The sequence below is a fragment of the Cuculus canorus genome, chromosome 1 (assembly GCF_017976375.1).
Source record: "Cuculus canorus isolate bCucCan1 chromosome 1, bCucCan1.pri, whole genome shotgun sequence".
Taxonomy (NCBI): Eukaryota; Metazoa; Chordata; class Aves; order Cuculiformes; family Cuculidae; genus Cuculus; species Cuculus canorus.
In genome coordinates, this window is record NC_071401.1 from 9,357,386 (window position 1) to 9,382,841 (window position 25,456).

The window sequence follows — 25,456 nt, forward strand, 5'->3', positions numbered from 1 at the left end:
AGGAAATCCAGTAAAGTGCTCCAGGGAAGTAGCAGCAAAATTACTGGCCATGTATTGAGTAATGAAAATACCATAGAAGTAAAAAAAAGAACTTAATTGTGTTTGTCCACTCCATAGTGAAAACTACAGGCATAGTCATCAATCAGCTGTACAGATAAAGAATACAGATTCCTATACTGAGCCATGTCAGGGGCCATGGACATTACATTTAATGCTAACACTCACAGGAATTAGCATTACTAGACAAGAAAATTTCAAAAGGATTCTAGTAAAGGCGATAAAGAAGGTGACGCAAGAGAGAAACATCTTTATAATTCTTTCAGGGAAAAAATGTGAGTGAAGAGACAAGATGACCCTATGGAATTAACCCAGAATTAGGAGAGAAAAGCTTTAAAGAACTGTGTACATATCTTCTAAAATATTTTTTTCTCCCATTATCAAAAACCAGAGTTAAAGCTTCATTAACATTCAGTTAAAGTTGAATAAACACAAAAATGCATTAAAGCCCAAGAGGGAAGTTCAGGAACCCTTCATTTCATAACTAACCCATATAGTTGATATGTGAGGCTCTCAAAACAATACTTTTAAAACACTTCATGTGTAGATTATGATAATTTGTCAGTTATGGGCATGTAAAGAAGTGATAGAGACATTGCACCATCTTGTCTTCTACGTATGATACATTAAGGGTTTATTAAATAACATTTTCTGTCCTCTACAGCTAGCAATTATTTTCTAATACCATTACTTAAGTGGTCTGTTTCTGTTACTTAGCATGAAGCTTCCACAAGGAATTAAAATCAGTGAAGAAGAACTAATTATGGCATACAATTATGAGATAATCGAAACAGAGTTAAGATGGGTGTCTCACACGTTTGAATAAAGATCCTAGTACTACAGATCAACTGTTTGTTAAGCCTAGGATACGGATTTGGCTTTGTTTATGACATTTTAACCACTTCTTCTAAATCTGTTTTTCTAGCAGAAGAAAGTTCAGGGTGCTGGACAGTTCTGTCTTCCCAGCAAGCTCAGCAATTAGGAGGAGATGATAGTTCTGTCCAGTGGTTACGAAATGTTCTATTTGCCATCATCAGTTTTGTACATGCTAACCCCTACAAACTGTTAATAGAAGGTACTGTCTGATGAATAAGTTTTATTTAGCTTCAGGGAGAGTCATGGTGGGAGGCACAAACTGTCCCGCTGCTGTTTTGGGAATATTACAAATAGCCAGTGCTTTGATAAGAACCCTCAAAACAGTCCTCCTTGTTCTCAAGTGAGAGGAGAAATATAACTTTTTAACCTACACACCGGTCTTTCCTAGAAGCAAATTATACAGTTTTCTATCAGATAGAGATATCAGATATCAGATATTAGAAAGTCAGATTTGAAAAAGTATATCCTAGAACAAACCTGGATGTTACTTTACTGTTTAATACATACAGAACTATACTGATGTAACAAATCACGTCTACGAAGAAACCTCACTTGCAGTGATAGATTAGCATGACGAAGTAGTACCCGCTCATGTCTAGAGAGAGATGGAGATTCTGAGATCTAGGCTCCTGCAGACTTCCTATGGTTTTGAAGAAACTGGTAATAGGAAGATCCATGGAAAGATTGAAGTGCTTAAATGTGCACTGAAATGCACAGCAGTGTGGTGCCCAGATTCTGGGGCTGAATACACATAACATTGTGGCTTCCATATAAATAGTTAGATAACATTAGACATCTGTGAACTGCATTTGCAAAAGCCAGCTTAGTAAACAGAGAGGCAGAGGGTGTATGGATGTTTTCAGAACACATTTTTGTCATGTCCTGCATGCAGATACCAGAGGCAATTGCTTGTAAACAAGCTAATCAGCACACTGAGGCCAGTCCAGTCCAAATATTTCAGTCTTGTTTTCATAACTAATTTGCCTGAAGATCTGTACTCGTAATAATTCTGTACCTGAATGAGGTCATTTAGAGCCTGCCTCATAATTTCTATGTATAATTCGTGGAGTGGGGGCCTAGGCAGAGGAGTTCTGATTAGAGAGCTACTGCATTTCAGCTGGACTTGATTTCCTACTTGTAGAAGAGCTGCAGTTCCAAAGCTGCAGTTTTAATGCAAACCCAGATTTCAGATTCCTTTTGCAGACCCTAAATACTGAAAAGTAATTGGCTTGTGTTTCCTTCAAAAGTATGTCCAAATATGCATGTGCAAATATCTTTGCATGCCCAAATCACATACCAAAAGGAGCTCAGAATAACTTAAAAAAAAAACCCCAAAACTACAACATCATTTGATGTGACTTTCTCCAATTCATATGAAGACTAGGAAAGAAATAGAAAAACAGGACAACCCCCGTGGACCTTGGTAGAAAGAGTTTTATTGTAACGGGTTGTCAGTTTAGCAGTGTACTATGCAGACATCCAGAAGTGATCCTCAGCATTGGAATTAATCATCTTTGGTGAAGCATTTCTCATGAGAATAAGTTTTATAACAGTAAAGAGGAGGCATAAAAGATGCATCCTGTGATACAGCTGGCAAACCGAGCTTTGTCCTTTAGAATGAGATTAAAACTAGTATAACATCTGTACAGAACTTCACGCTGTGGAAAGATTATGTAGCAATGTGCCCTGCAGACGGCAGTGTCCCTTTGAGGCAGGAGGGAGCATGCATCTGTCTTCCCCTGTGCACATCAGCGCTGTTCTCATTCTAACAATGGGAATCATCACTCTCCATTAAGCTCATACTAAAAGCTTTGAATAAAAGCCTTAAAAAGCTCGGCTGAAAGTATCAATTCTGAGGGAAATGTGTAAATCTGGATGAAAACTTCCATTTCTTTTTAATCTCACTATGGTAAACCTTATAATTAAGATGATTAAATGACTCAATAAAACCCTATATTTATGTCCTTTAGAATACCACAATGAAAAGCCATAATCCTGTTTATGGAAAAAAGGCAGTAGAGACCTTTTAAAATGGAGACATCAAGTAAAGCTTGTTATTTAAGCGGTTGGTAATTAATAAACCTCTCACTTTGCATGGGTACCTAAGATTTAACTATCTAGTAAATGCATCTTGGAGAAAAACCTAATGGGGAGTGAGGAAGGATCAAATGTTATGTCTATGGAAAAGAAAAAATGATAAAATGTTATTTTTATAGATTAACAAGTTATTCACTATTAATATATTTCTCCAGGGTTAGCTTAAACATTTGAAACAAAAGAGGTATTAGTGGAAAAACTTCTGGAATACACATATTAGAATGATACAGGACTCCAAATGAAGTCAGAGACAGCATCTTTTTGGAGTGATAGTATAGAAAAAGCAAGAGATAAGAATCCACTGCTGACTATTTGTTATAATGGGTCTGCTTTGTTCGCTGTTCCAAAAGAGGGGATAGTGTCTCTCTCAGAAAACTCCTGCATTTTGCTGCTCAGCTATTTATCAGCAAAGATAGCAAAACCTTAACAAATTCATTTATTAAAACCAAGAAATAATTCTCTCATCTAAATCTGTACTGCAAATATTCTAAATGTATTTTAGGTGTACTTTTTTTTTTCTTATTTGCTCTGTAAAATATTTGGACAACAATCTAATGAAAACCTACATGAATAACCTATATATACAATAAGTTTGTGTTTGTTTATTGCATTACTCCTTGATAATATATCATTACATCATTAATAAATAGATATCAAATCTGTATTCATAAGAAACTTATTTTCTTATTAAATTGTTGTCAAAAGAAATTAGTGCAGTATTTTTTCAGTTAGTGGTGCTTTGTAAATACTTCCAGTTTAGAATGGTATCAAAGTATTTACGTTATCTTCTATTTGAAAACATGTTAATATACCTGTATCTCTCTTAATATAGTGTTCTATATAGGCATCTTCCTTTTCTCTCAGTGATATTGTCATTTTCTTAAAGGGCTCAATCCTGAAATTCTTAGGCAAGTTTATAAGTAGTTATTGACTTTACAGATCAAGGAATAGGATTCTGTTGAAGGACAAATTGCTTACGATGTTGTGGAGAATGATTAGGTTTAATATTGTATCATGGATTTATCTCCTGGGATAAGTAAGTGAAAATTATTTCTAAAGGTGCTGATCAATGTGAACAAATCAATACAATAGAGCTTGCGGTGTTCATCTGCAAAAATTTCTCTGTCATCGAAAACACTTTCATAACTCATGATCTTGTTAATGTTAACTGTTTGCACATTTCACACATGCTTTAAATAGACTGTAGGTTAGCTATATCTACTGCAACAGCTACATATTCTCTTGAAAGTTCATCTCCCAGGTGACTGTAAAGGTCAATATTTCTTAGGTCTATTTAGAAGACAATACAATCTTTGCAAATCACACACAGAAACTAAAATGGAGAATTCAGAAACTGAATGCTTTAAAAAAAACAATTAAAAAAGTGTATCAGATGCTCCTACACACAAATCCTTGAAGTTCCTCTGCTCTGCAAGAGCTGCGCAGCTGTAAGAAGAGTTTCTTATTCGCTGCTTAATTTTAGAATTGAATTCACACATTTTCCCCTTAAAGTTCTGCTTTTGTCCAAAATTATTTTTCACAAACTGACTCTGATTTGGAAGCTATCTTTCAATGATGTTTTGTACCATAGCATCATGGAATGATTTCTTGTTGAAACATCACCAGGTATGGAATTTTTTGGAAAGCCCATGGAGGTAGCTCTCCCCTTTCGAGGAGACTCCAGCCACTGTATTAATACCACTTGTAGTCCCACTGCAGTACCACAATGACTTACAGTGCCTCAGTATTCAAGTAGGGAGCTGGAGGGAAATTGCCTGTGATTCTGCATTGCATTGTTAAGAAATTAAAAGAAGGCCAAGTCCCCTTCCCATTCACATGAGATTGAGTTTACATTTGCGTATCAATGTGGTTTTTCAGCTCTTAGTGTTTACTCCTCTGCACTGCAGAACCTTTCTCGGCATGGCACTGGTGACAAAATTATGCCAATAGGGGCTCAAAATATTTTTCAAGAAGTAATATTCCTGCTGCTATAGCATAACCATGCTCAAACAACATAGGCTAAACCAACTGAATGCTGCCTGTGAGCACAGTAGTTTCCACAGCAGGGGTTTTGCTGGCCCACTGATGAAAATGAAAGACACCCGCTTCTCGCCATCAAAGGCATTGTCTGTATTATAGTAGCACATTCAATTGAAATCTGTCTAAATAAGAGATTAAAAGCACAATTTGAGGGAAAAATTATAAACAGTTTGATGACATATAAGGCGTATTTTGAGGAAAGACATCTGTTACAAGGCATATGACTACTTCACTATCGGTGCCTGTCTTTATTGACACTCTTTGGGTTGTTTGGGGAAATCAAATTCAGCTGTGGTGTTTAAACTGTCTCACTGTTTCTGCCCACGCCTTTTCCGTCTCAGTTTACTTATCATAATCAAGCCTTAACATCATGTACTCGGTTCCATCATATACAGAATGTAGCATCAAACTCAGAAATAGGTTATAAAGACAGCCACGGTAAGAGAATGTATTCATAAGAGAGAGAAAAGCAGAGCGATGGACAGAAGATGAGAAGTGTAAATTACAGTAATAATTGGAACACACTATCAACAATCATCCCAGAATACATAGAAACTGAACACATTTCTCTAACAGAAACTTGGAGGAAAAATTCTTTTCTGCAGCTCTTCCCACTGCCTTGTGACTTTCTCCCAGGGCTCAAATTTGGAGGAAGAAAAAATCATCTCAGCACAGACTTCATTTTGTCAAGACAAAAAGAGTAGGCTATACTGCATCTATTGAAAACCATGAGATTCTCCCTCACATAATTTCTCCAGGTGTTATATGGTATGCAAATACAAAGGCATATTTCATTATCTACAGACGTTTCAGGAGTGCCAATTTGAAAAGTAAAAACATAATCTCTCTGGAATAGCTACACTTTCATTTGGGAATCTATAGGCACTTCATGGGATTTATGATATTACTGACTTTTTGTATTGCTTCTTTCTGGTACAAGATGGAGGTACTGGAAACTAAGCTATATATATACAGCAAAACGAAGCAACCAAAATCATGACTGTACTGTTGAAAACAAAAGACAATTTGTATTCAGGAAATGTATCTTGATACTGACATTTGGAACAATTTCTGAAGGTTTCTAAGCTGGAAAAGAAATCTTCTGTGACCTCAAGGCAGCATATTCACCACTGGTGGCACAGAGAATATTGTTATATTCAAGGTTTATACTGGGAATAAGACAATCTTCTAACAGAAATTATACCGCTATTCAGTGGCATTTGCAGTATACAGGCTTTAATTATTCCTTTGGCACTCCAGAAACTGTCAGCAGATTAATGGATATTTTACTTTTTAAGTTCCACAATCAAATACACATTGTATCTAAAATACTGAATATTCAATAATGAGTATCCTGTAAAGGACCAGTGTGCAAACAAGCCGCAGCCCACTGTACCTGGTGAATGAAGTGGAGGGGAGCACATCAGAACAACTCCTTGACCTTCACGTACAGAGACAGCACTTCTTGTCCGACCACTAAAATTCCCCAGATCTATCAAAAGAACAGAGCATTTTAGTTACACAACAAAGATTTTAAATTTTGTTGCTACCATGACTTACATTTTATGTCCTCTTGTGAAGCTGACAGTTCCTTTTTTTCATACCTTAATCTATAATAGGAAGGTCTTTAAAAGTAAATCTATTTTGATTGCAAAAAATTCCATGTTGCACCAGCACTTTGTAATTCTCTTTAGTGCACCTGGATACAGTATCAAAGGAAAAGCAACAGACAATACATATACTATCCATGAAAACATTTAATAGTGCTTTTATTTCTTTTCGCCATACTTTTGTTTTTTTCTTTCACCAATAGAAGTGATTCATACACAGTGTGAAAAAAAAGAAATAAAAGCTAACATACACACTAGAGATGTTGATAATATAGCCTGGAAAGTGGATGGCACATTTTGATGTGATGAGGAAAAATCAGCCCCATTGGTTCTTAAACCAAATCTGGTCTGTAGTACATTTACTCTTTTCAAATACTTTCCTTCTGATTTCTCTGGTGTTATAAACATCATCTAGTTGTGGGTAAACCTATTTTCCCTCCAAAAGTTTCTCTCCAGCAGGAGAATAAGGAACATTTCACTTTTCGTACCAAAACTTTTGAATGATGCTGTAGGACACTGCTCTGAACAGTTTGTTGTATTTATTCAAAGAGTCACAGCCAAAAGATCTGATTGCTCCATTTACCACAGGGAACATTGGAGCTGGATTCACATTTGTGATGGATACCTATGCTCTAGCATGTATATCTGTAGCAGAAGAGATGTGACAGATCAGTTCTGCCATCAGTCTGATGACTTCATGTATTCCACAGTGCCAGTGATGCCATTTAAAGCCTCTGTTCGTTCGGGGTTTTCTTCTAGAGATATTTCTCTGTGATGTGGATTAAGGAGAAGAGAGCTGCAGTAAGGGTGCCCAAAGATACCATTGAAAAGCACACAAAAGCTTCAGCAGGCACCAAATGAGGATACAAAGTATGAATAGATGGGACCTGCGGGAGCATCTCTCCTTGACATTCAATGACCCATAGGCATATCTCTTCATTTCTGTTTACAGACCAAGATGTTGGTATGAGCCAGACAACACGGGACAGATTGAATGGGTTGAGTAGAATTATTACTTTCTTAACTGCACTCAGTTGACAGTTCTATGTCAGATACTGAAGCTCCACATCTTTCTTCATGCCTAGTAGTACATAAAACTGAATTTCAATAACTTTGAAAAGTAATACAAGTTGATTTTTTGATGGATTTAGTAACAGGTTCAGGTGAACTTTTTAAGTAGAAAGAGACATTTATACTGTCCAAATGGTTTTTCACATTTCTAAAAGATATCTTGGACATAGGCAGAAGCCTAAATTTGAAATGCATCTAAATTTGCACTGGTTTTGGCTACAATAAATCAGTGTTCTCATTTTGACAACAGATATGTTTGAATAAAGAAAAGGTGGATGGGCTTCAGAAAAACAAATAATAACAAAAAATAGCACAATATTCCTAGATTATACAAAATTTTGCCCTGCAATTGTTAATGAAATATTGCAATGCACTTTAAAATAATCCCACGATGGGTTATATACCAGTCTGGTGTAACTACAATTAAAAATGTCACATAATGAATGTTACCTGATACTAAACTGCAGCAATGTACTTATTAAGAAGTTATGTCTAGAAAATAACGTCTGGTATATCCCTCCATAATCAGTTGTTTTCGATGAGAGTAGTGATTGCAATGAAAACTTTTCTTAGTTAAGAATGTCTGAATTTCACTTGTATGTAACTTTGGGTATAAAACGTCATGTATGCTTGTGTTAAGTCCTGTATTTTTCAAAAAAGAAGCTGCTATATCAATCAATGTTGTCTGCAGCCTATTAAGAAATCAGTGTTTATATATAATTTTAGTGTATAATTTAGGAATAAAATAATCTCTTTTTTTTTAGTGCATTATCGCTTTATTCTTGTAAAAACAGTGTGCATCCTTAAGGACTTTTTTCAAGGTCAATTTTTCAGGCAAGAATGACACTGAATTTCCATAAAATTGTTCTTGTAGCCTTCCTTCTCAAGAAAATAAGATGAAACTTCTCTGTATGGTTGTCCAGAAACATATGGTTTGATTTACTCCCCGAATGCCTTCAAAGATCCAGACTGTATGCATGAACAAACCTCAGTGAATTTAAATTGTGGATGTAACTTGAACTGATGTGCCATGACTTCAACGTGTTTTGAGATGATGTTCTGAAATCAGAATTTGCTCTGTAAGAAATCCATAGGTAATTTCTCTTCGTGGTGGAATAGATATTATCATAGCAGTACTTTCTTAGGCACCATTTGAAGGGAAAAAACACTTATGCTGAAAAGAAAAAGAGCTTTAATACCATGACTACCTGAAACTGATACTACAAGTCTGGTATATGCACTATAAAAGGAGTTCAATAGTAAAAATTCACGTCTGTGTATGGAGAGATTCTCTACAATTTTATATGGAGAGTAGCACAAGGAAACAATCTTTCCTACTTCTAAGAAAAGGTCTCTGAGATTTGTTTTCACAAACGGTTCCTGCAATTTCTTGTAAGCCTGAAACTTCTCAATCAGAATTTTCAATTTTTTTTTAATTTTGATTACAAACTCAATTTGATATACTGAATTATTTTTTTAAAAATTATTAATTTGGGATTTTTAAACATAATTTACATCTCTCTCTTGAAGGGTAAAATATTTTAATTTTAATGTAGATAGCTGTGTCTCTTATGGTTATATGTTTTCATCCCTGAAATTAAGTTTTTACTACCTGTGATGCATAACCTGGAAGCTGATCAACACAAAATAAAGGAAATTTGTGAATCTAAATTGTAACCTCTATAGGCAGAAGCAAAGTTTTACATGTTTCACTGTTTTTTCCCTCAGGTGAATAAACATTATTTTCTGGACTTTTTTTTTTCCCTGATTTCTTGTTTTGTACGTGCACTGTGACAGACAAATATTTTTTTTATCCAAATGAAAAAAAAAAAAATCCCTTTTTTAAGATAAAAAAAGAAAGGACTACGTGTGGCTCAAGTTTCTATTTGTTCAAACCAACTGATTTCAGAGAAATGAGGGAAGGTAACAAAGGACTTTGAATTTCAGCTCTTTTGACTGTTAGTTCTGCATTGGATTTCTTTTGACTGTTAGTTCTGCATTGGATTTCTTTTGACTGTTAGTTCTGCATTGGATTTCTTGTTAACACACAGTTGAAAAAAAAAAAGGATTAATAGGTACAAACCCAATGATTTAGCTGTAAAACAAGAAATGTCAAAAAGTTTCAAAGAAAGGAAAGGCGAAGGGTCATGCTAGCAGTCTCTTCACATTAAAATAGTAAGTCCAGCAGGAAATGTAGGAAAACAAATGTAGGAAGGGAAGAGATCAGTGTGGCTGAGTCGAGGCTTGGTGGTCAAACTCAAGAACAGGAGGGAATTGCACAGGCTGTGCAAACAGGGACAGGGAACCTGGGATGCGTATAGGGATGCTTCCTGGTTAAGTAGGGATGGGGTCCAGACGTCCAAAGCGCAGCTGGAGCTGAACTCAGCAAGGGAAGTAAAGACTGACAAAAAGGGCTTCTACAGGTATGCCAACCAGAAAAGGGGGTTAGAAAATGCATACCCTGACTAATGAACAAAAATAGCGACCTCGTATCAACAGATGAGGAGAATCAACAACATTTTTCTGTATCACCAATATTTTTGCTTCAGTCTTCACTGTCAACCAACAAAAGTTGGAGCAGCTTTTACCACTTCACAGCTTTCCAGTTTGCCTGCACTGTCCTTTGCCTTTTAGACATGCATAGGAGGGACCATTCATTCTCTGTGTTCATCAGTTGGCTGCAGCAGATAGGGGCACCATTTTTTTGTGACTCAGGCAACGATCCACTGATGATTGCTATGAAATTAGGATCAAATCAGAAATCAGAAATTTAAAGCAGATCTTGGTGGATTTTTTTAGGCAGTTACTGCATGGTAAACCTAGCATGGAAGATATGGAGGAGTTAAACTGGAGTTTCAAATGTAAATCCTATAAAATGTATTAAAATGTTTAAAGATATATGCTGAAGACAAGTATAAACAGGCAATAGTCTTTCTAATAAGGTAAAAATAGATCTACACAAGGGAAGCTTCTTCTGTCAAGCCAAGGACAAACATTCATTGCATTGTCACTACAGAGAGGGTAGCCTTCCTCTCCTCCTTGTATTTGAAGGATGTGACTAAGAAATAGACCTTGAGCTAGAATTGTAGCTATTTAAATAAGCTAAGATTTCCAGTGAAAAGAATTCCATTAAAAATATGTTTTTCAAAATTACATTAAAACCTACATCAATAATGTATTTTGACTTTACTCTCTAAACAATGGGAAATACAAATGTTGTGTTTAATAGCCTATAAACACAAGCTATAGAAGAATGAAAGGTAGGTATTAAGAAGAAATGACATATATGATTACACAGAGAAATTTTAAGTTGGATGAATTAATATCAAGATGTCCAAAGAAATTAATAGATCATTTTATATTGACATACACCTGTTTTCTAGGAATACCAGATGAAACAGGACAAGCCATATTATTAAAGTCACTCACTGGACCTAAGAGTAACTTTTAATATTGAAGATGTTAACTAGAAAAGGTATGAAAGGAAGCTCAGACAAAGAGATTTCTACCATGACAGAAACACCATCTCACTGTGGTTAATGGGAAAAGCATATATCTTGAACTTCTGAAAATCACATTACCATATGACTTTTAGGTGACAAAATAAGGGCAAGATTCAAGTACTTCAGAATGGATCATGTTTATTATCATCGCTGCTGTTATTATTTATTACTAGAAAGCTTTTGAATCCTTCATGGATGATCACTCTGACATGACCTCAGAAAGGTCATTTTTTTCTCAGAGAATTTAATATGGCAGTACATAACAAAGTACAACAGAGAGAGAGCACAGGGAAGCAATGATATATTTCAAGCCTGTATGCCAGGCGCTCTGTGCCTCTGTATAGAGACCCACTGCACACCCCACTGAAGAGTTTTGAGGGAAGTGGGTGGTTAAACCCATGTTTTGAAGGATTTCTCACAAAAGATAACAAGTAGCATAGGAGAAACCTTAAAGTCTCCTCTCTGGCAATATAAAAGATTAAATAAAACCCACACTTATAGATACTTTAGTTCTTATATTTAGATCAACATTTTCCAGAAACTTTCTCAGATATTACAATGTAGGGGTCTTCTATTCAGGGGGGGGGAAAAAATGTCATTAAAGGATCTTTGAACAGCGGTGCTCCATGAGTGTGTTCCTGTAAAAAGAAACAGTTTTCCTTCTACCAATCTGTCAGCATGAAATATAATGTATACACTATTGATTCATTAGCCCTGAACCAAATATTCACTATCAAATGAAGAGGAGTAGTTAAGGGAAGGAGGATTTTTTTTTCTCTTCTTAATGACATGCTTTTATGAATAGCATTTTTATTTGTTATAACCATTAAAAAATACTTGGTCTACTGCGATTAGTATTATTAACCTGTTTATTGTCCATCTTCATCTAGCTGTCAATGTCTAGTTGTTTACTTCATAAGCAGGGAATGTTTTTTTGTACTTTCTACATTTACTATCACAAAGAAGTCATGAATCCATAAAAGTGGCTAATACATGCTATCATAATATAATTTATATAGTAATGATTAACTATTATGATGAAGATAAGAAATATATAGAACTATTTCCTAAAATTATTGACTCTTGATTGAAATGTAGTATAATAATTTCTTCCTTTTTAATTTTCTTCACAAATTGGATTATTTATAATTGATTGTTATTAATTTGAAAAATAGAGAATTTTGTAATAGAGAAAAAATAGAATTTGCCTCTGTTTACTCTGCCATACTTTCTAAAAGGGAATACAGTTTTCCAATTAAAATATTCAGTATCTGTGATCCTATGTAGACTTTATATAAAATATGGATAGGTGTATTTATTCCACAGTTTTCTCTTGATCAGCTACTAATGTTTTATAATGTTGTTGTTCATGAAAAGCTACCCCAGAAGTTTTATGTATATTGGGAGCTTTGAAGGATTTTTTATTTTGTAACAACAGCATCAATGAATACCATCAGTATCATCAATAAAGCTTAATTCTTCCCTGAGCCCTGAAGAAGAAAGCAAATGTGTAGATCTCAAAATCTTCCTGAACTTCAGTAGGATATCTGCACTCATAAATCATGAAGTACTGGATCAAAGTGAATTAGAAGTAGAAATATTTACATATGGAATAAAACAACAAGATTGTGTTGAAAATTGTAGAGCTGCCATATGATTCAACTTGCCATGTTAATTGCATGGTATTTGGGATGTTTGTGGTTACAGTTGTTGATGGCTGTGATTAATTAACTACAATCATTCTGTGTCTGTTACGTTTCATCTATTCCCACAAGATTTATTTCAGCATGCTTCTCAGCTGTCTTTCATTTCTGCATACTGTAACATCAAAGCAAAACACAGAACCAAGTGGAAATACTATAGTTAAGATTTTTCATCATATTCCACTCATGATTTATCACTTAGAAGCGACAGCTAAAACTAAACAAATAAACAAGAAAATTTACATAACAAATGAAAGATTTCCAAATACAGTTGTCAACATTTAATGACCAAAAAAAAGTGGGTCAATAAACTGAACTGTTTCCAGAGCTACTGAGCAAATAGATTTTCACTTAGGTAATGTAAGCAATGTATTTTTTGTAAACACACTGTTTTACATAATGTTATCTGTGTTTTGAGAAACACACATATCTATTTGCATCTATTTTAATACACATTCCTAGCACTGAGAGATCATAGAATCACAGAACCATAGAATGGTTTGGGTTTGAATGAACTTTTACAGATCATCCAGTTTCAACCCCCCTGCCATGGGCAGAGACACCTCCACTAGATCAGGCTGCCCAAGGCCCCATCCAACCTGGCCTTGAACACCTCCAGGGATGGGGCAGCCACAGCTTCCCCAGGCAACCTGTGCCAGTGCCTCACCACTCTCACAGTGAAGAATTTCTTCCTTATGTCTAGTCTAAATCTTGCCATTTCTCCTCATTCTATCACTACATGCCTTTGTAAAAAGTTTCTCCCCAGCTTTCCTGAAGGCCCCCTTCATGTACTGGAAGGCTGCTACAAGGTCTCCCCAGAGCCTTTTCTTCTCCCCAACTCTCTCAGCCTGCCCTCACAGCAGAAGTGCTCCAGCCCTCTGATCATCCTTGTAGCCCTCCTCTGGACCTGTCCCCACAGCTCCATATCCTTCTTATGTTGGGGATTCCAGAACTGGACACAATACTCCAGATGAGGTCTCACAAGACCAGAGCGGAGGGGAAGAATCACCTCCCACGCCCTGCTGGGCACACTTCTTTTGATGCAGCCTTTCTGGGATGAGAGCACACATTGCCGGCTCATGTCAAGCTTCTCATCAATGTGCACCTCCAAGTCCTCCTCTGCAGGGCTGTTCTCAATCACATTGTCCCACATCCTGTATGGAAATGGTGGATTGCCCCCATCCAGGTATAGGACCTTGCACTTGGCCTTGTTGAACCTCATGAAGTACTTAGAGGCCCACTTCTCTAGCCTGTGCAGGCCCCTCTGGATGACAGCCTATCCTTCTGGTGTCACAGCTGCACCACTCAGCTTGGTGTCGTCTGCAAACTTGCTGAAGGTGCACTCAATCTCATTGTCTATATCATTGATGGAAATGTTCAACAGCATGGGTCCCAGTACAGACCCCTGAGGGACACCACTTGTCATGGATCTCTATCTGGAGATGGAGCCATTGACCACTGCTCTCTGAACGTGACCATCCAACCAATTCCTTATCCACCAAACAGTTGACCCATCAAAACCATATCTTTCCAATTTAGAGAGAAAGATACACTAACCTGTATACATGATATTGATAATTCTACTTCCTTGCTTTTTCCTTTGTGTTTATGAGTGCTCCTTTTTTTCTTGCTCTTTTAGTCACTACTTTCAATTAGATTAATTCCAACCAGTCAAGGAGATACTACAAACACCATTTTGTCTGCTGCAACTTTCTTCCCCTAAATCTGACTTTTCCTTGGATGATTTTGGATGATTAAACATGGAATGACATAGTATAGTTTCTCATCATCCGAAGTCATGTAGAATTAATAGCGACTAATCTCTTCCCTATAATTTATTGGGAAATCACCACAGTGTTAGTAATATACAAAAAAACCCTTTTCCAATCAGTCTGTATGGACAGTCACTAAGGATAAGATATACTGTATTTCATGCAGCTAATTCATATTAAAGAGTAAATCACTGCTGACATATATTTAATACTTCTAGTTCATGGATCTGGTCCCAAAGATAACGTAATGGCTTTTCTTCACTATGTATAGGGCAATGTTGCAAACCTTGCAAAAGATCAAGGGTCCTTTCCCCTACGTCTCTTACGCTCCAAACCTAGCTTTGCCAAAGCTGGAATTTATCAGAAAAAAAAAAAAAACAAAAAACCAAAAAAACCAGTTAAATTACATTATTCCCATCAGGGAAAGATGGCAAAGGAAGTAAGGTTTCTCAGATTCAGAAGAGATTGTGTCGACCCCACTTAAATTAAAATCTTTACAGCTTCTACAGCTTATGCATTAGAGGCTATCTTGCTTCTTTTATGCTACACTTACAGAATACCATGGTATTTCCATGATGTGTTTCATTTGACCTAGTTTAGATCGCTAATTTAAGAAGAGATTAATCCTAGCCATGAATTGATTATTTCTTTTTAACAACTACAAAGAAGACCTAGGTTTACAGATTCAGGCAAAGACTTTTTAACTTCATGCACATATTTTTAGTAACATAAATTTAGCAAAGGTTGTACAGACAGAGACTCAGAAAATAAAATAAAAGCCTGTCTAGGGTCCTATTCTGAAGATAACAATGTAGAGTTGTTTAACATTATTTTTTTTTCTGACTGAATTGTATTTTGCAGAAATTGAGGTTTGTTTCAGAAATGCAAGTTATATGGTGTATGAACAATAATAATACCTGAGAACTGTTGTTCAGGTATAAGGCTTTGAGAATGGCATGACTGTCCAGATTCCAGTAACAGCTGAAGGCTTGCAGACACCATTTCTGTGAGGTATGACATATTCAATTCTGACTCCACTCTATATAAGCCATTTCAGAGTGCTGACTTTTCACTGATGTGTATAAATGGCTCCATACTTCACTTCTGGTCTGTCATATAGGAAAGAAGGTGGTCATAATCTCCCAGAAATTATTTATTTATTCTTCTTTTAGAGTTCTTGTGCCCAATGTGACCTACAAGTCAATTACGACAAAACAGCTTTGTGTTTTGATACATCCATGGAGTAAATCTGGAAAACCTTGGTCTTAGTTTAATATCTCAACTGCAAATTAAGACCTTACAAACACGCAGTGTTTCCTAGGCAGCAGATACTTGTTACATATCATCCTAGGTAGCGTTTGTATTGGAGCATGTTATTCTGCTTAATATCAAGTGATATTAGTCACTGTGAATCACAGTTTAGGATATGAGCATGTAAAAGAACAAGCAAGAGTCACCAAATATAAATCATCACTAGTCAGCTGAGCTACTATAAATTATTGTCCATGTACTTTAACCTTTTCAATCTGTAAACTAGAACACATCAATTAAAATCCCTGTGAAGGTAGTGTGATCACTCATTTTATGATGTAACGTGTGGCCAATGAATGGCATACTATTTATTTGTCATGTCAGTAAAGTGAAACGTTTGCAGACTTCAAAACTCCACAGGATCTTGTTTAAAGCTGTTTCAAATAATCCCTAAGGGGCATTTACTTCTCCTGCCACTGTCTTTACAATCAAATGTTATTCTTCTATGTCACTTATTTCTTAATTCTGTCATAGGATAGTGTCAGAGTGCTTGTTTATCATGCTGTATCTCTCCCTTCCTCTCCCCTTCCCTCCCTCTCCTCACTGTCACACTTCTTATCAAAATGCTATCCTACCTGATAAGAAATTGAATTCAGACACAGATACATCAGTAGTACTAGGCAGGCTGCCATGTAGTGACATGATTGAACAAAGATGTAATCACAGTCTTTGTTTTAGGAATCTACATCAGGCAACAATCCCTCAGTAGTTCATCTGATCATTTAAACTCTATTATCATTTGTCACAATTATATATTATTGCCTGTTGATCAATAGAAATAAAAGTAAAGTGTTTCCTGAACTAAGTCAGTTATATGTTCTACAATATGGATTGATTTCTCTAAGCAATCTAATAATTGCTTCTCTTTTTAACTGATCTTCCTTGGGCAAAGCAAATTACTGCCAAGTATGTCCCAGCTGTAATAATGGCACAGATTTCCATTACTGAAAATAAGCACAATAAAAGCTGTGAAAGATGTTGGTTTGTAAGTTATGGATAATTTGGTAGTATTACTAATGCAGCAGGGAAGAATAGCAGGATAGCTTCTCTTGTTATATCGACTGCTGACCATAGAGCACACAAGAGAGAATCAAATGTATAGACCATCCTATCTAAGCTAGCAGTGATACCTAGCCACAGTAGTAAGCAATCCTTTAATTAAAAAAGAAAAAAAAAAAAAGTATTCCTGAAAGGCAGATATTTCCATTTCAGTCAACTGAATCTGCTCACAAGACAGGTCTGAGTATAGCATCAAAGAACCATACTTTCTCCTACATTGCTGCTAATGAATTACACAGCACTTGTAAGCCTTTAATCCATGACTGACCATAATCACAGGACTGTATTTAGATAAAACTTTGCCAACAGAAAGCTCTGGGCTCCACAGTGTGGGAAAAATCAACCCCTGAGAAGTTTTTTTAAAAAAAAAAATTTAGACTGGAAAAATTTTGAGCACAGAAACTGTGAATCCTCAATGTAACAGGAAAACTTCTGTTAGAGGAACCAGACCTGGTGTACTAAGTTATCATAAAACAGTTGCAACAGCTATTTAGAGAGACTAAATCTCTCTATCAGACATAAAAGAGGGCAGGGAGCAAAAATGTTCAAAGTAAGCCTAGCCATTGCAAACCTACAGTGTGCAATTGGTAGAGAAAACCAAATATAATCATATTTAGCAGAATGAGATAATCCAGGCATCTGTAGTGGATAACCTTTCTGAAGGAACGGAAAATTCACTTCAGAAAACAAAGTGGCATTGTGTTGAAGAGAGTGCCTGGATTTTATACTGAAGTAGACCAAATAATTAGATACTGCTAAGTGAAGACTATAAAAGTGGCTGGTTAGATATTAATAGTATGAAAGGATGTAAAGAATTAGTTGGATGTTAATGAATTCCAAAGGGAAAATCAGCAAAAACATCCACAGAGAAATTCTTAAGGAACCACAGTTTCTGCAGCAATCTTGCCAGATGATCACCAAATGGCTTAGAATAAGCAGATCAGTAACCTCGGAGCTAGTGAAAGGATTTCTCATGCATACAAGGTATTAATTTACAAAGGACTTGATACAGCCAAAGAACCTTACTATCAAAATATAGTGAGTGAAATTCCGCATATGTGAGTCCGCAATATTTCAGTAGGAATATCTTATTCATATCTTTTGGGTTCTAGATGGTTGACATTACGTATTATAAAAGTAGTTTACTTCCCCCTGTAGTTGCTTTTACCAAAAAAAGGCTGAAGTTTGCTGCCTGAAAATCAGGTCTTTTGGAAACTTCTCTGTCACATAAGTATGATTTGTTGTTCTGATATCAAACTTGTAAAAAGAGGTTGACAAATCCAAAGAGCTTTATGGAAGAGTTATGAGATTAATTTACATTACAGAAAAATTTTTACAGTGATAAAAACCTAAGCCTAGGGAAAAAAATCTGAAATTAAAATGAGAACATTATTTTTATTTTTTTTCTTAAAGGAAAATATCTGATCTTCCAAATCAATCTCCTAGAGAGTCCAGCTGATCCCACAAATAAACATTATGTGTTTAAGTTCACTCCTAGAAATTACTCTCTTAAACTCAGCAGGTATCTTAACTGATTTAAGTATGTGCCTTTAAATTATATACACCAGAATATGATTTTTAACATAGATTTCATGCATTTTTAATATAAAAAAATAATAGCAAATGAAAAGATACTCTTAGAAAAGATAAAGAAATAAAACCAGTGAATCTTTATCAGTGATTCTGCAATAAAGAACAGGAAAATGATATGGGATTACTGCAGTGTTATCACTTTAAGAATGATTGAAGAAATCTCATCTGAAGGACTGACTTTTAAGGATCTGGTACCTAAACACCTGAGGAGAACTGCATCCAAGCTATAAACTTAATTTAATTGAAAGTATTTTGGTTAATTCATTGTAACCTATTTTACATGTTTTGCACTCGAAGGAGAGGAAATGGGATTTTTATCAGTGTAATTGCAAACTATTGGCAAGAACAACTACAGTGTTAGCATACATTAATTTTATCCAAGTCAATTACTACTAAATATTGCATGTTTCTAGTTAACAATACAAGCATGGATTGTAGGTAAAAAGTGAATGTGGTTAAGCTCATTCCAAATAAAAACGTCATGTTAGAGCATTTACACTCACTGATTCAGACAAAGTCACATCATAAATGTCTACAGCCTATCAAATATAAATCAAGTGTAAGCAAACCTAAAATGAATGGTAGCATGAGACTAGTCATTGAAGAGATTAAAGTGTGATTATTTTTAAGGTAACAGCATAATGTTAAAGCTGAGAAAGAATTTTTTACAATTTATTTTTATGCAAATGATTTTGAATATTAAAAAAATCTGAAATAATTATATTTTTTCTCAGATTAATTCTTTCCTTATAACGTCACCACAAAAGCAACATTTATGTGTTCTAAATTTTATTCTCAGTATTCAGTTCAGTTGTCTGACAGTTATATCTGAGCCAATCATCCTAATCTTCCTTTAAAGACAATGCAAAGAAATAGACACTTCAAAGACCTGATTCATTTGACCTATCTTAGATGTCAAATTGACGTGAATGAATTGCATCCTAGCAGTTCATCTGATTAAGTAGGGGATCTAAACAACTAGATCAGTGGCAGCTGTCTGTAGTGTAGATATCTGACGTTAAAGGAGAATGAAGCACATTTAAAGATACTTGGCTATTTCCTTGATCTTCAGATTTTTTTCTCAACATCATTATTTTGTCTACAATGCCCTGATAAAACTGAGTAGAAGATGGCAAAGGATTCCTCTGATACATGTGAGAAAAGTAACAGAAGTCAAATACAAACTTCCTTCACTGTGTTAGCCCTTTGTCAGTGAAAAGGAGAAAAACAGTTTTTTACTCTTGTTAGTTAGAAGTAACGTAACTAATTTTATCAAGGGTACACAGATTAGGATATAAATATAGTACTTTTACAATAATTTTCCAAATAAAGACAAATTCAGCCTTCAACCACACAGACTTTCTTATTATGGCACAGTGTAAGACACTATTTCTGAAAGGCAAATGTGATAGCTTTAGATTTAAAATAACCTGGCTGTACACGTTTAATTTTACATCCGGTGTGTTTCATATTCTTCTGCAGTATAGAAAATCTAAAAGTTAAAGTTATTAAAGAATTTTACACTGACTTTTAAAGAGCTTTACAATATGTTGAACTCCATTTTTGCCTATCTGTTTGGTGATTAATGTACGTATGCAGTAAAACTTCTAGCTCAGACAGCTAAGCCTAAAGGATACTTTGGCGACCTTATTTTTTGTGCTTTCAGAGGAAAAAGGAGGGTAGGAGAAGTACCATAACATTGCATTATATGTCCAGCTTCAGGTGACTTGCAGACTGAATCCAGCATGCATCAAAGCTCCTGCTAACATTTCATATTTTTTGCTTGTAATTTCAGCAGAAGCAAAAGGTTTTAAAAATAACAGGGTAGGAATGGAAGTATATTTGTTATGCATCTATTTTACTGCATTGACTTTACAAACAGTGTAGGAAACTATTTCCTTCTCTAGAAACACCTATTATAATGTAAGAGAAACAGTGCCTTTGGGTAGGTATTGATTTTAAATTGACAACACAAAAGACAACTGCTATCATGTAAACCTCCTTAGCCTCAGGAATGCAGCTTGAGTATTTCTACCTGTTAAATCCTTCCTTCTAATGGCCACCATTATTTAAACACTTCAAAGTTATTTGGGGACTTCTTCGTTGTCTTCAGTTTGAGTTGAAATAGAACTTCATAGTTACATATGATGGGATACATGTACAAAGGCTAGGAAATTAAAAGTGGAGGGGAGGTAAGTCCTAAACCCTCAAAATTATTTTTCACAGTCATGCTTTATTGAATTGCAATTCTATCAGTAAGGTTTTGGATGTATCCTGGCCTACCACAGAGAATTTAAATAAACTCATATATTTAAGTGTCTATAATCAAACTACACAAACAACAGTTGTTGATATGCATACATAGCATAAATAGATTATGTGAAATCTGTTGCATGTGAAAGGATCTCAGTTGTGTTTCATCACTTTGCTTAACTCAACTATCTTAGTGTTTGATACATAAGGTTGCACGGCAGTATTGTTTACGTTCCAAATGTCTTCCTAGTCAGTATTAAATCTCTGCTTTTTTGAACACACTTCTTGCTCATCTGTTAGAAAGAAATGGTTTTGCTCCCCTGTCTGCACTTGTCATCTTTTAAAATATTAAGTGAATAGGACTATGATATAACCAATATGATAAAGCAAATCCAAACAGGTGAACAAATACTTTTACATCTGACAAGTGAAGTAGTGAAACAGTGATTTCTGACCAACAGCCCTGGAATCCTCAGTGGGTCATGAAGGCATGTTAAAGAAATATGTAGCTGGTCAATGCAAACCTATTGCTTTTACAAGGATCTGAATTAAACACTTGAGGCTGAAGATGCAAGGTAGTCTACAGAAATCTGAGAGATGGCATGGATTAATGCTTTAAAATCTGGAAATAACTTGTACAGAAAAAAAAAGCACACGCCTCTAATAGCAGACTCAAGAGGCTAAAGGCAAAGAAGTAGACACAATATAATGTCCCAATGGAAAACAGCGTAATAGAGTGATCTCTAGTCTGAGAACAGAATTCAGTTCTTTCAAAAATTTTAGTTTGAAAATGATTAATCTTAGTGCAACATAAATAATTTAAGTCTATCAACAGGACAAACAGAACAGATTGACTGAAAATAAAACTTCACTGATATGCCAAAAAAAAAAAAAAATCTTTTTCTTCATTAGTGTGACATTACTTTTGTAATTGGGATCACAGGGAAAATAAATGAAATTTCAGATATAATTTTCTCTCCAGTTTTTGTTAAGTGTCATTTTGTCTTATATTACTGTAGTGAAATTCTCCAGAAGACTCATGAACCTTTCCTGAAGCATTTTGTAGGCAAAGACAGTGACTGGTCAGTCTTGTTGGATCTTATAGATGCTGCCTTTCAGCAGAGCTGGCATAGATGCTCATAGCACAGTGCCTGTAGAGAAGACACATCCAATAAACAAGCCTCGAAAGGGACACAAACTGTTTGCCTCCAGCAGAGTGCTCAGTACTTGTTTGGCAAAATAGCTATTGTCCTGCTTTTCTCTTATATAATGTGAAATGAAATCTCCAGAATCATTAACTTTATGTAATCTTTCAGGCAGGGATGGGGAGAACAAAGTGTTTAAATATTTATATAGATTTTGGTTAAAGGCAAGCCTCTGTTGCTCGGCTAGTCTCATCCTAAGCATCCAACACAACATATTTCAGGTATGAAAAGTCTTAGTTAAGGTTCAAAGGTCTTACTGTGCCCTTGCTTTTTGTCTTTGTCTATAAATAAGAACAAGCAGAAAAGTAATGTGTTCAAGGATATACATACGTATGTACTTGAGAATATATTCCATGGTTGTTTTACACCGAGAGTCTATACCAGTCAATTATATCAATGATGAGAAAATGCATACAGTTTTTCTAAGCTTATGAGAAGAGGAGCTCTGGTACACTTGCAATGCATAAGTTGCTGGCACATTTTTATTACGGAATGATGGCTTGTCATTCAGAAAGCATGGAACCAAACAACCTTCCACGAGTTGTCATTCAGGCAAATTCTGAAACAAGATTCTTTTTCATTTGGTTAAGCAATATGAATATTTTCATGTGGCAGCTGATTCCAATAAGTTTTCACAGGAATCTTGAAAACATAAGTTTTCTACAGGTTACTTCTATCCCATGTATGGTCTTGAATTGATTAACTGGACATGGGAAGTCAAGCTTATTATGTCTTCAGAATTGAGAGGAAGGTTTAAAGTATAGCTCACAACAGCAAAAACGGGCGGAACAATGTTGGACATTCCTCTTCTAACCAGAAAGGAGAGCAGGATATCCTCTGTAAGTGCAACTCACAACCTTATGGTTAACATACAAATCCAAATTTGTAACTCAGTTTAACTACCGTGGATTAAAGTAACTTACCTTTCCTCTGTACTGTATCTTACAGTAAAGAAATTTGCCCATGCTTTCTGTATAACGTGTGATTTTTACACGAGGTATGCCTATTTTTATTGGATGAGTCACAGAAACAGTACAAAAGGAGGACATTACAATTCCTTTGCAATTCTTAATGTAAGTAACTTCTGTGAGAACAAATGTCATTTAAAAGACAAAGGCTAGTTATTAAGTTCCCCTGCACATTGTCCTATCCGAAAAACCTTGTCTGTACTCCTGCCTCCCCAACCTTATCTGTGGCAGTAAGCTGCTCTTTCATAATTGAAGAATGGCATGTGAAGGAGGAGATAGACCTGAATCTTATGATCCAGATGTTATTTAGCAATGATGACCAGATGCTAAGCAGGAGAAAACAAGTTCTCCCTAGATGACAGACATCAAGGTTTAGAAGGGGAAAATCTGGAAGAATCTGACTGCTTTTCATTTGTGTTTGGGTGCCCTTCAGTGTCTCTACTGGTAAGCAGAGCATTCGTGCCAGATCCAGGGATAGAGTGGCAGAGCCGCTTTCATCTTTTGTCCTCCTACAATAATTCTGGCAGATGGAGCCAGAGCTTTCATTGCCACTTGACCTTCAAATGCCACAGTGCCACACAACCAGAGGACACAAGTCCCGTTTTGTAGCTGTTTCCTTCCTCCTGCATCATGTAAGCTTATAAATATGTCTTTCATTTTTTCAGGGCACATGTAAAACCATTATTTTAAAACTAAATCTGATCTTTCTTGAGGATACTTTATGTCTTCTACCCGTTAATTGTACATTCAGCCAAATTTTGTGAACCTGAACAGACAGCTTGTCATTTAGATACTCTGTCACATCAACAAGCTCACAGTACTGGGGGGAAAATCTCTTACAGTTCTTATGCTTTATTTTGTTTTTTTCCCCTAAACAATCTTAGTTGCTGAAATTCCTGTACTAAAACCCTTTAGTAATAAGTTCAGAAATCCAAAGCTAGACATTTAATGTTCTATTTTATGTTCTTCCTAAAGTGAAGGACTAAGTCATCCTTCCAAAGTATTTTCTGTATTTAAATCAATATAAAGAGATATTTTTTGCTTCCAGTTTCTTGGTGTGATCCAATTTGACGTCAAAGGACTTTCTGTCAGTCAGTCCTGTTTCTCAAAACATGGATGCATATGTCTTTGCGCCTCTTACAAATAAACTGAAAATACTGTTCTTCACAGCCCTAGCGGCAGTAAATTTCACTTGAGTGCCACAATATAGATACATGATGCTTACTGCAATAATGAGGTCAAAGATATTTAAAAGATGGAGGGGCATAAAGGAACTAGAATTCAGAGTCATCATAGGATCAGGGGATAATTCACTGTTGAGGAGACCTCAGGCTGTTGCTGGTCCAAACGCCTGTTTAAGCAAGGTCATCCACAGGATCAGATCAGGTTGCTTGGAGTTTCATCTAGCTGGGTCTTGAAAACCTCCAAGGACTGACACTAGACAACCTCTCTGGGCAACGTGTGCTACCGCCTTGCTGTTGTCATGGGTAAAAAGTTTCTCCTTATATGTCTCACTCTACTTTGGGCCAGTTTTCTCTTTTCATCCTAACAATCACCAGTTTGAAAACTCTGGATCCATCTCCATGTTAACCTCTCTGCAGGCACCGGGGAGATGCTGTAGGTCACATGGGGTTCTCTGCCCCACTCTCAGCCTCTCCTCTCAGGTCAAGTGCTCCAGTCCCCACCACTTGGTGGGTGCTCTTGAAGTCCCTCTAGTCTATCAACGCTTCTTCTCTGTCAGTGGGTCTGAAACTGAACACAGTATCGATTAGCCCTCTCATGGGATAAATGCATCTCACCAGCAGGGACTGCCTTCTGCTAAGTGTCTGAGTGAGTCTTTAATTTTTAGCTCTTAAACTGTGCTCTATTATTACTGTAATTACTTAAAAAAAACCCCTTTTAATTAATTTTAACTTATTGTTAAAATAATTTAAATAGCTTTGCCTCCGTATTTATAAAGATTTACCATGACAGAGTCAGTCAGAATCTCTTAGTGCTAAAAGCGTGAGCCTCTATGACTTGAGTAAATGGGCACCCTTTAATACTGACAAATAGAGGGAACTCAGGGGACAGCTGTGACATTCAACAAACTATGGTGACAAGTTTCATCTCTATCAGACAGATTATTCAATATAGTCACTAGCGGCAGGAAGACACAATTTGTCTTTGTAAGTTTAGATTTTTCCCTCGTTTACATGGGTGAGAATTTTATCAATATTATCTCCTCAGAAATCACACTATTAATATTCCATTTATTTTGTTGTCATGTTTTCATCTAAATCCTTTCTGGATTCTTTCTCAACTCTTTCTACTGAATAAGTACCAAAAAATTAAACTC

The 25,456-nt window shown here is 35.9% G+C and overlaps 1 protein-coding gene across 2 annotated transcripts in view; it reads right to left on the reverse strand.

Annotated features, from left to right (window-relative positions):
- CNTN5 (contactin 5) overlaps positions 1–25,456 on the reverse strand; it is a 229,500-nt gene that overhangs the window by 178,309 nt on the left and 25,735 nt on the right. For both annotated transcript variants that reach the window (XM_054055996.1, XM_054055995.1), the window contains exon 3: positions 6,467–6,562. In XM_054055996.1, coding sequence (XP_053911971.1) covers positions 6,467–6,562 — 96 coding nt within the window. The remainder of the gene's footprint in view (positions 1–6,466; positions 6,563–25,456) is intronic.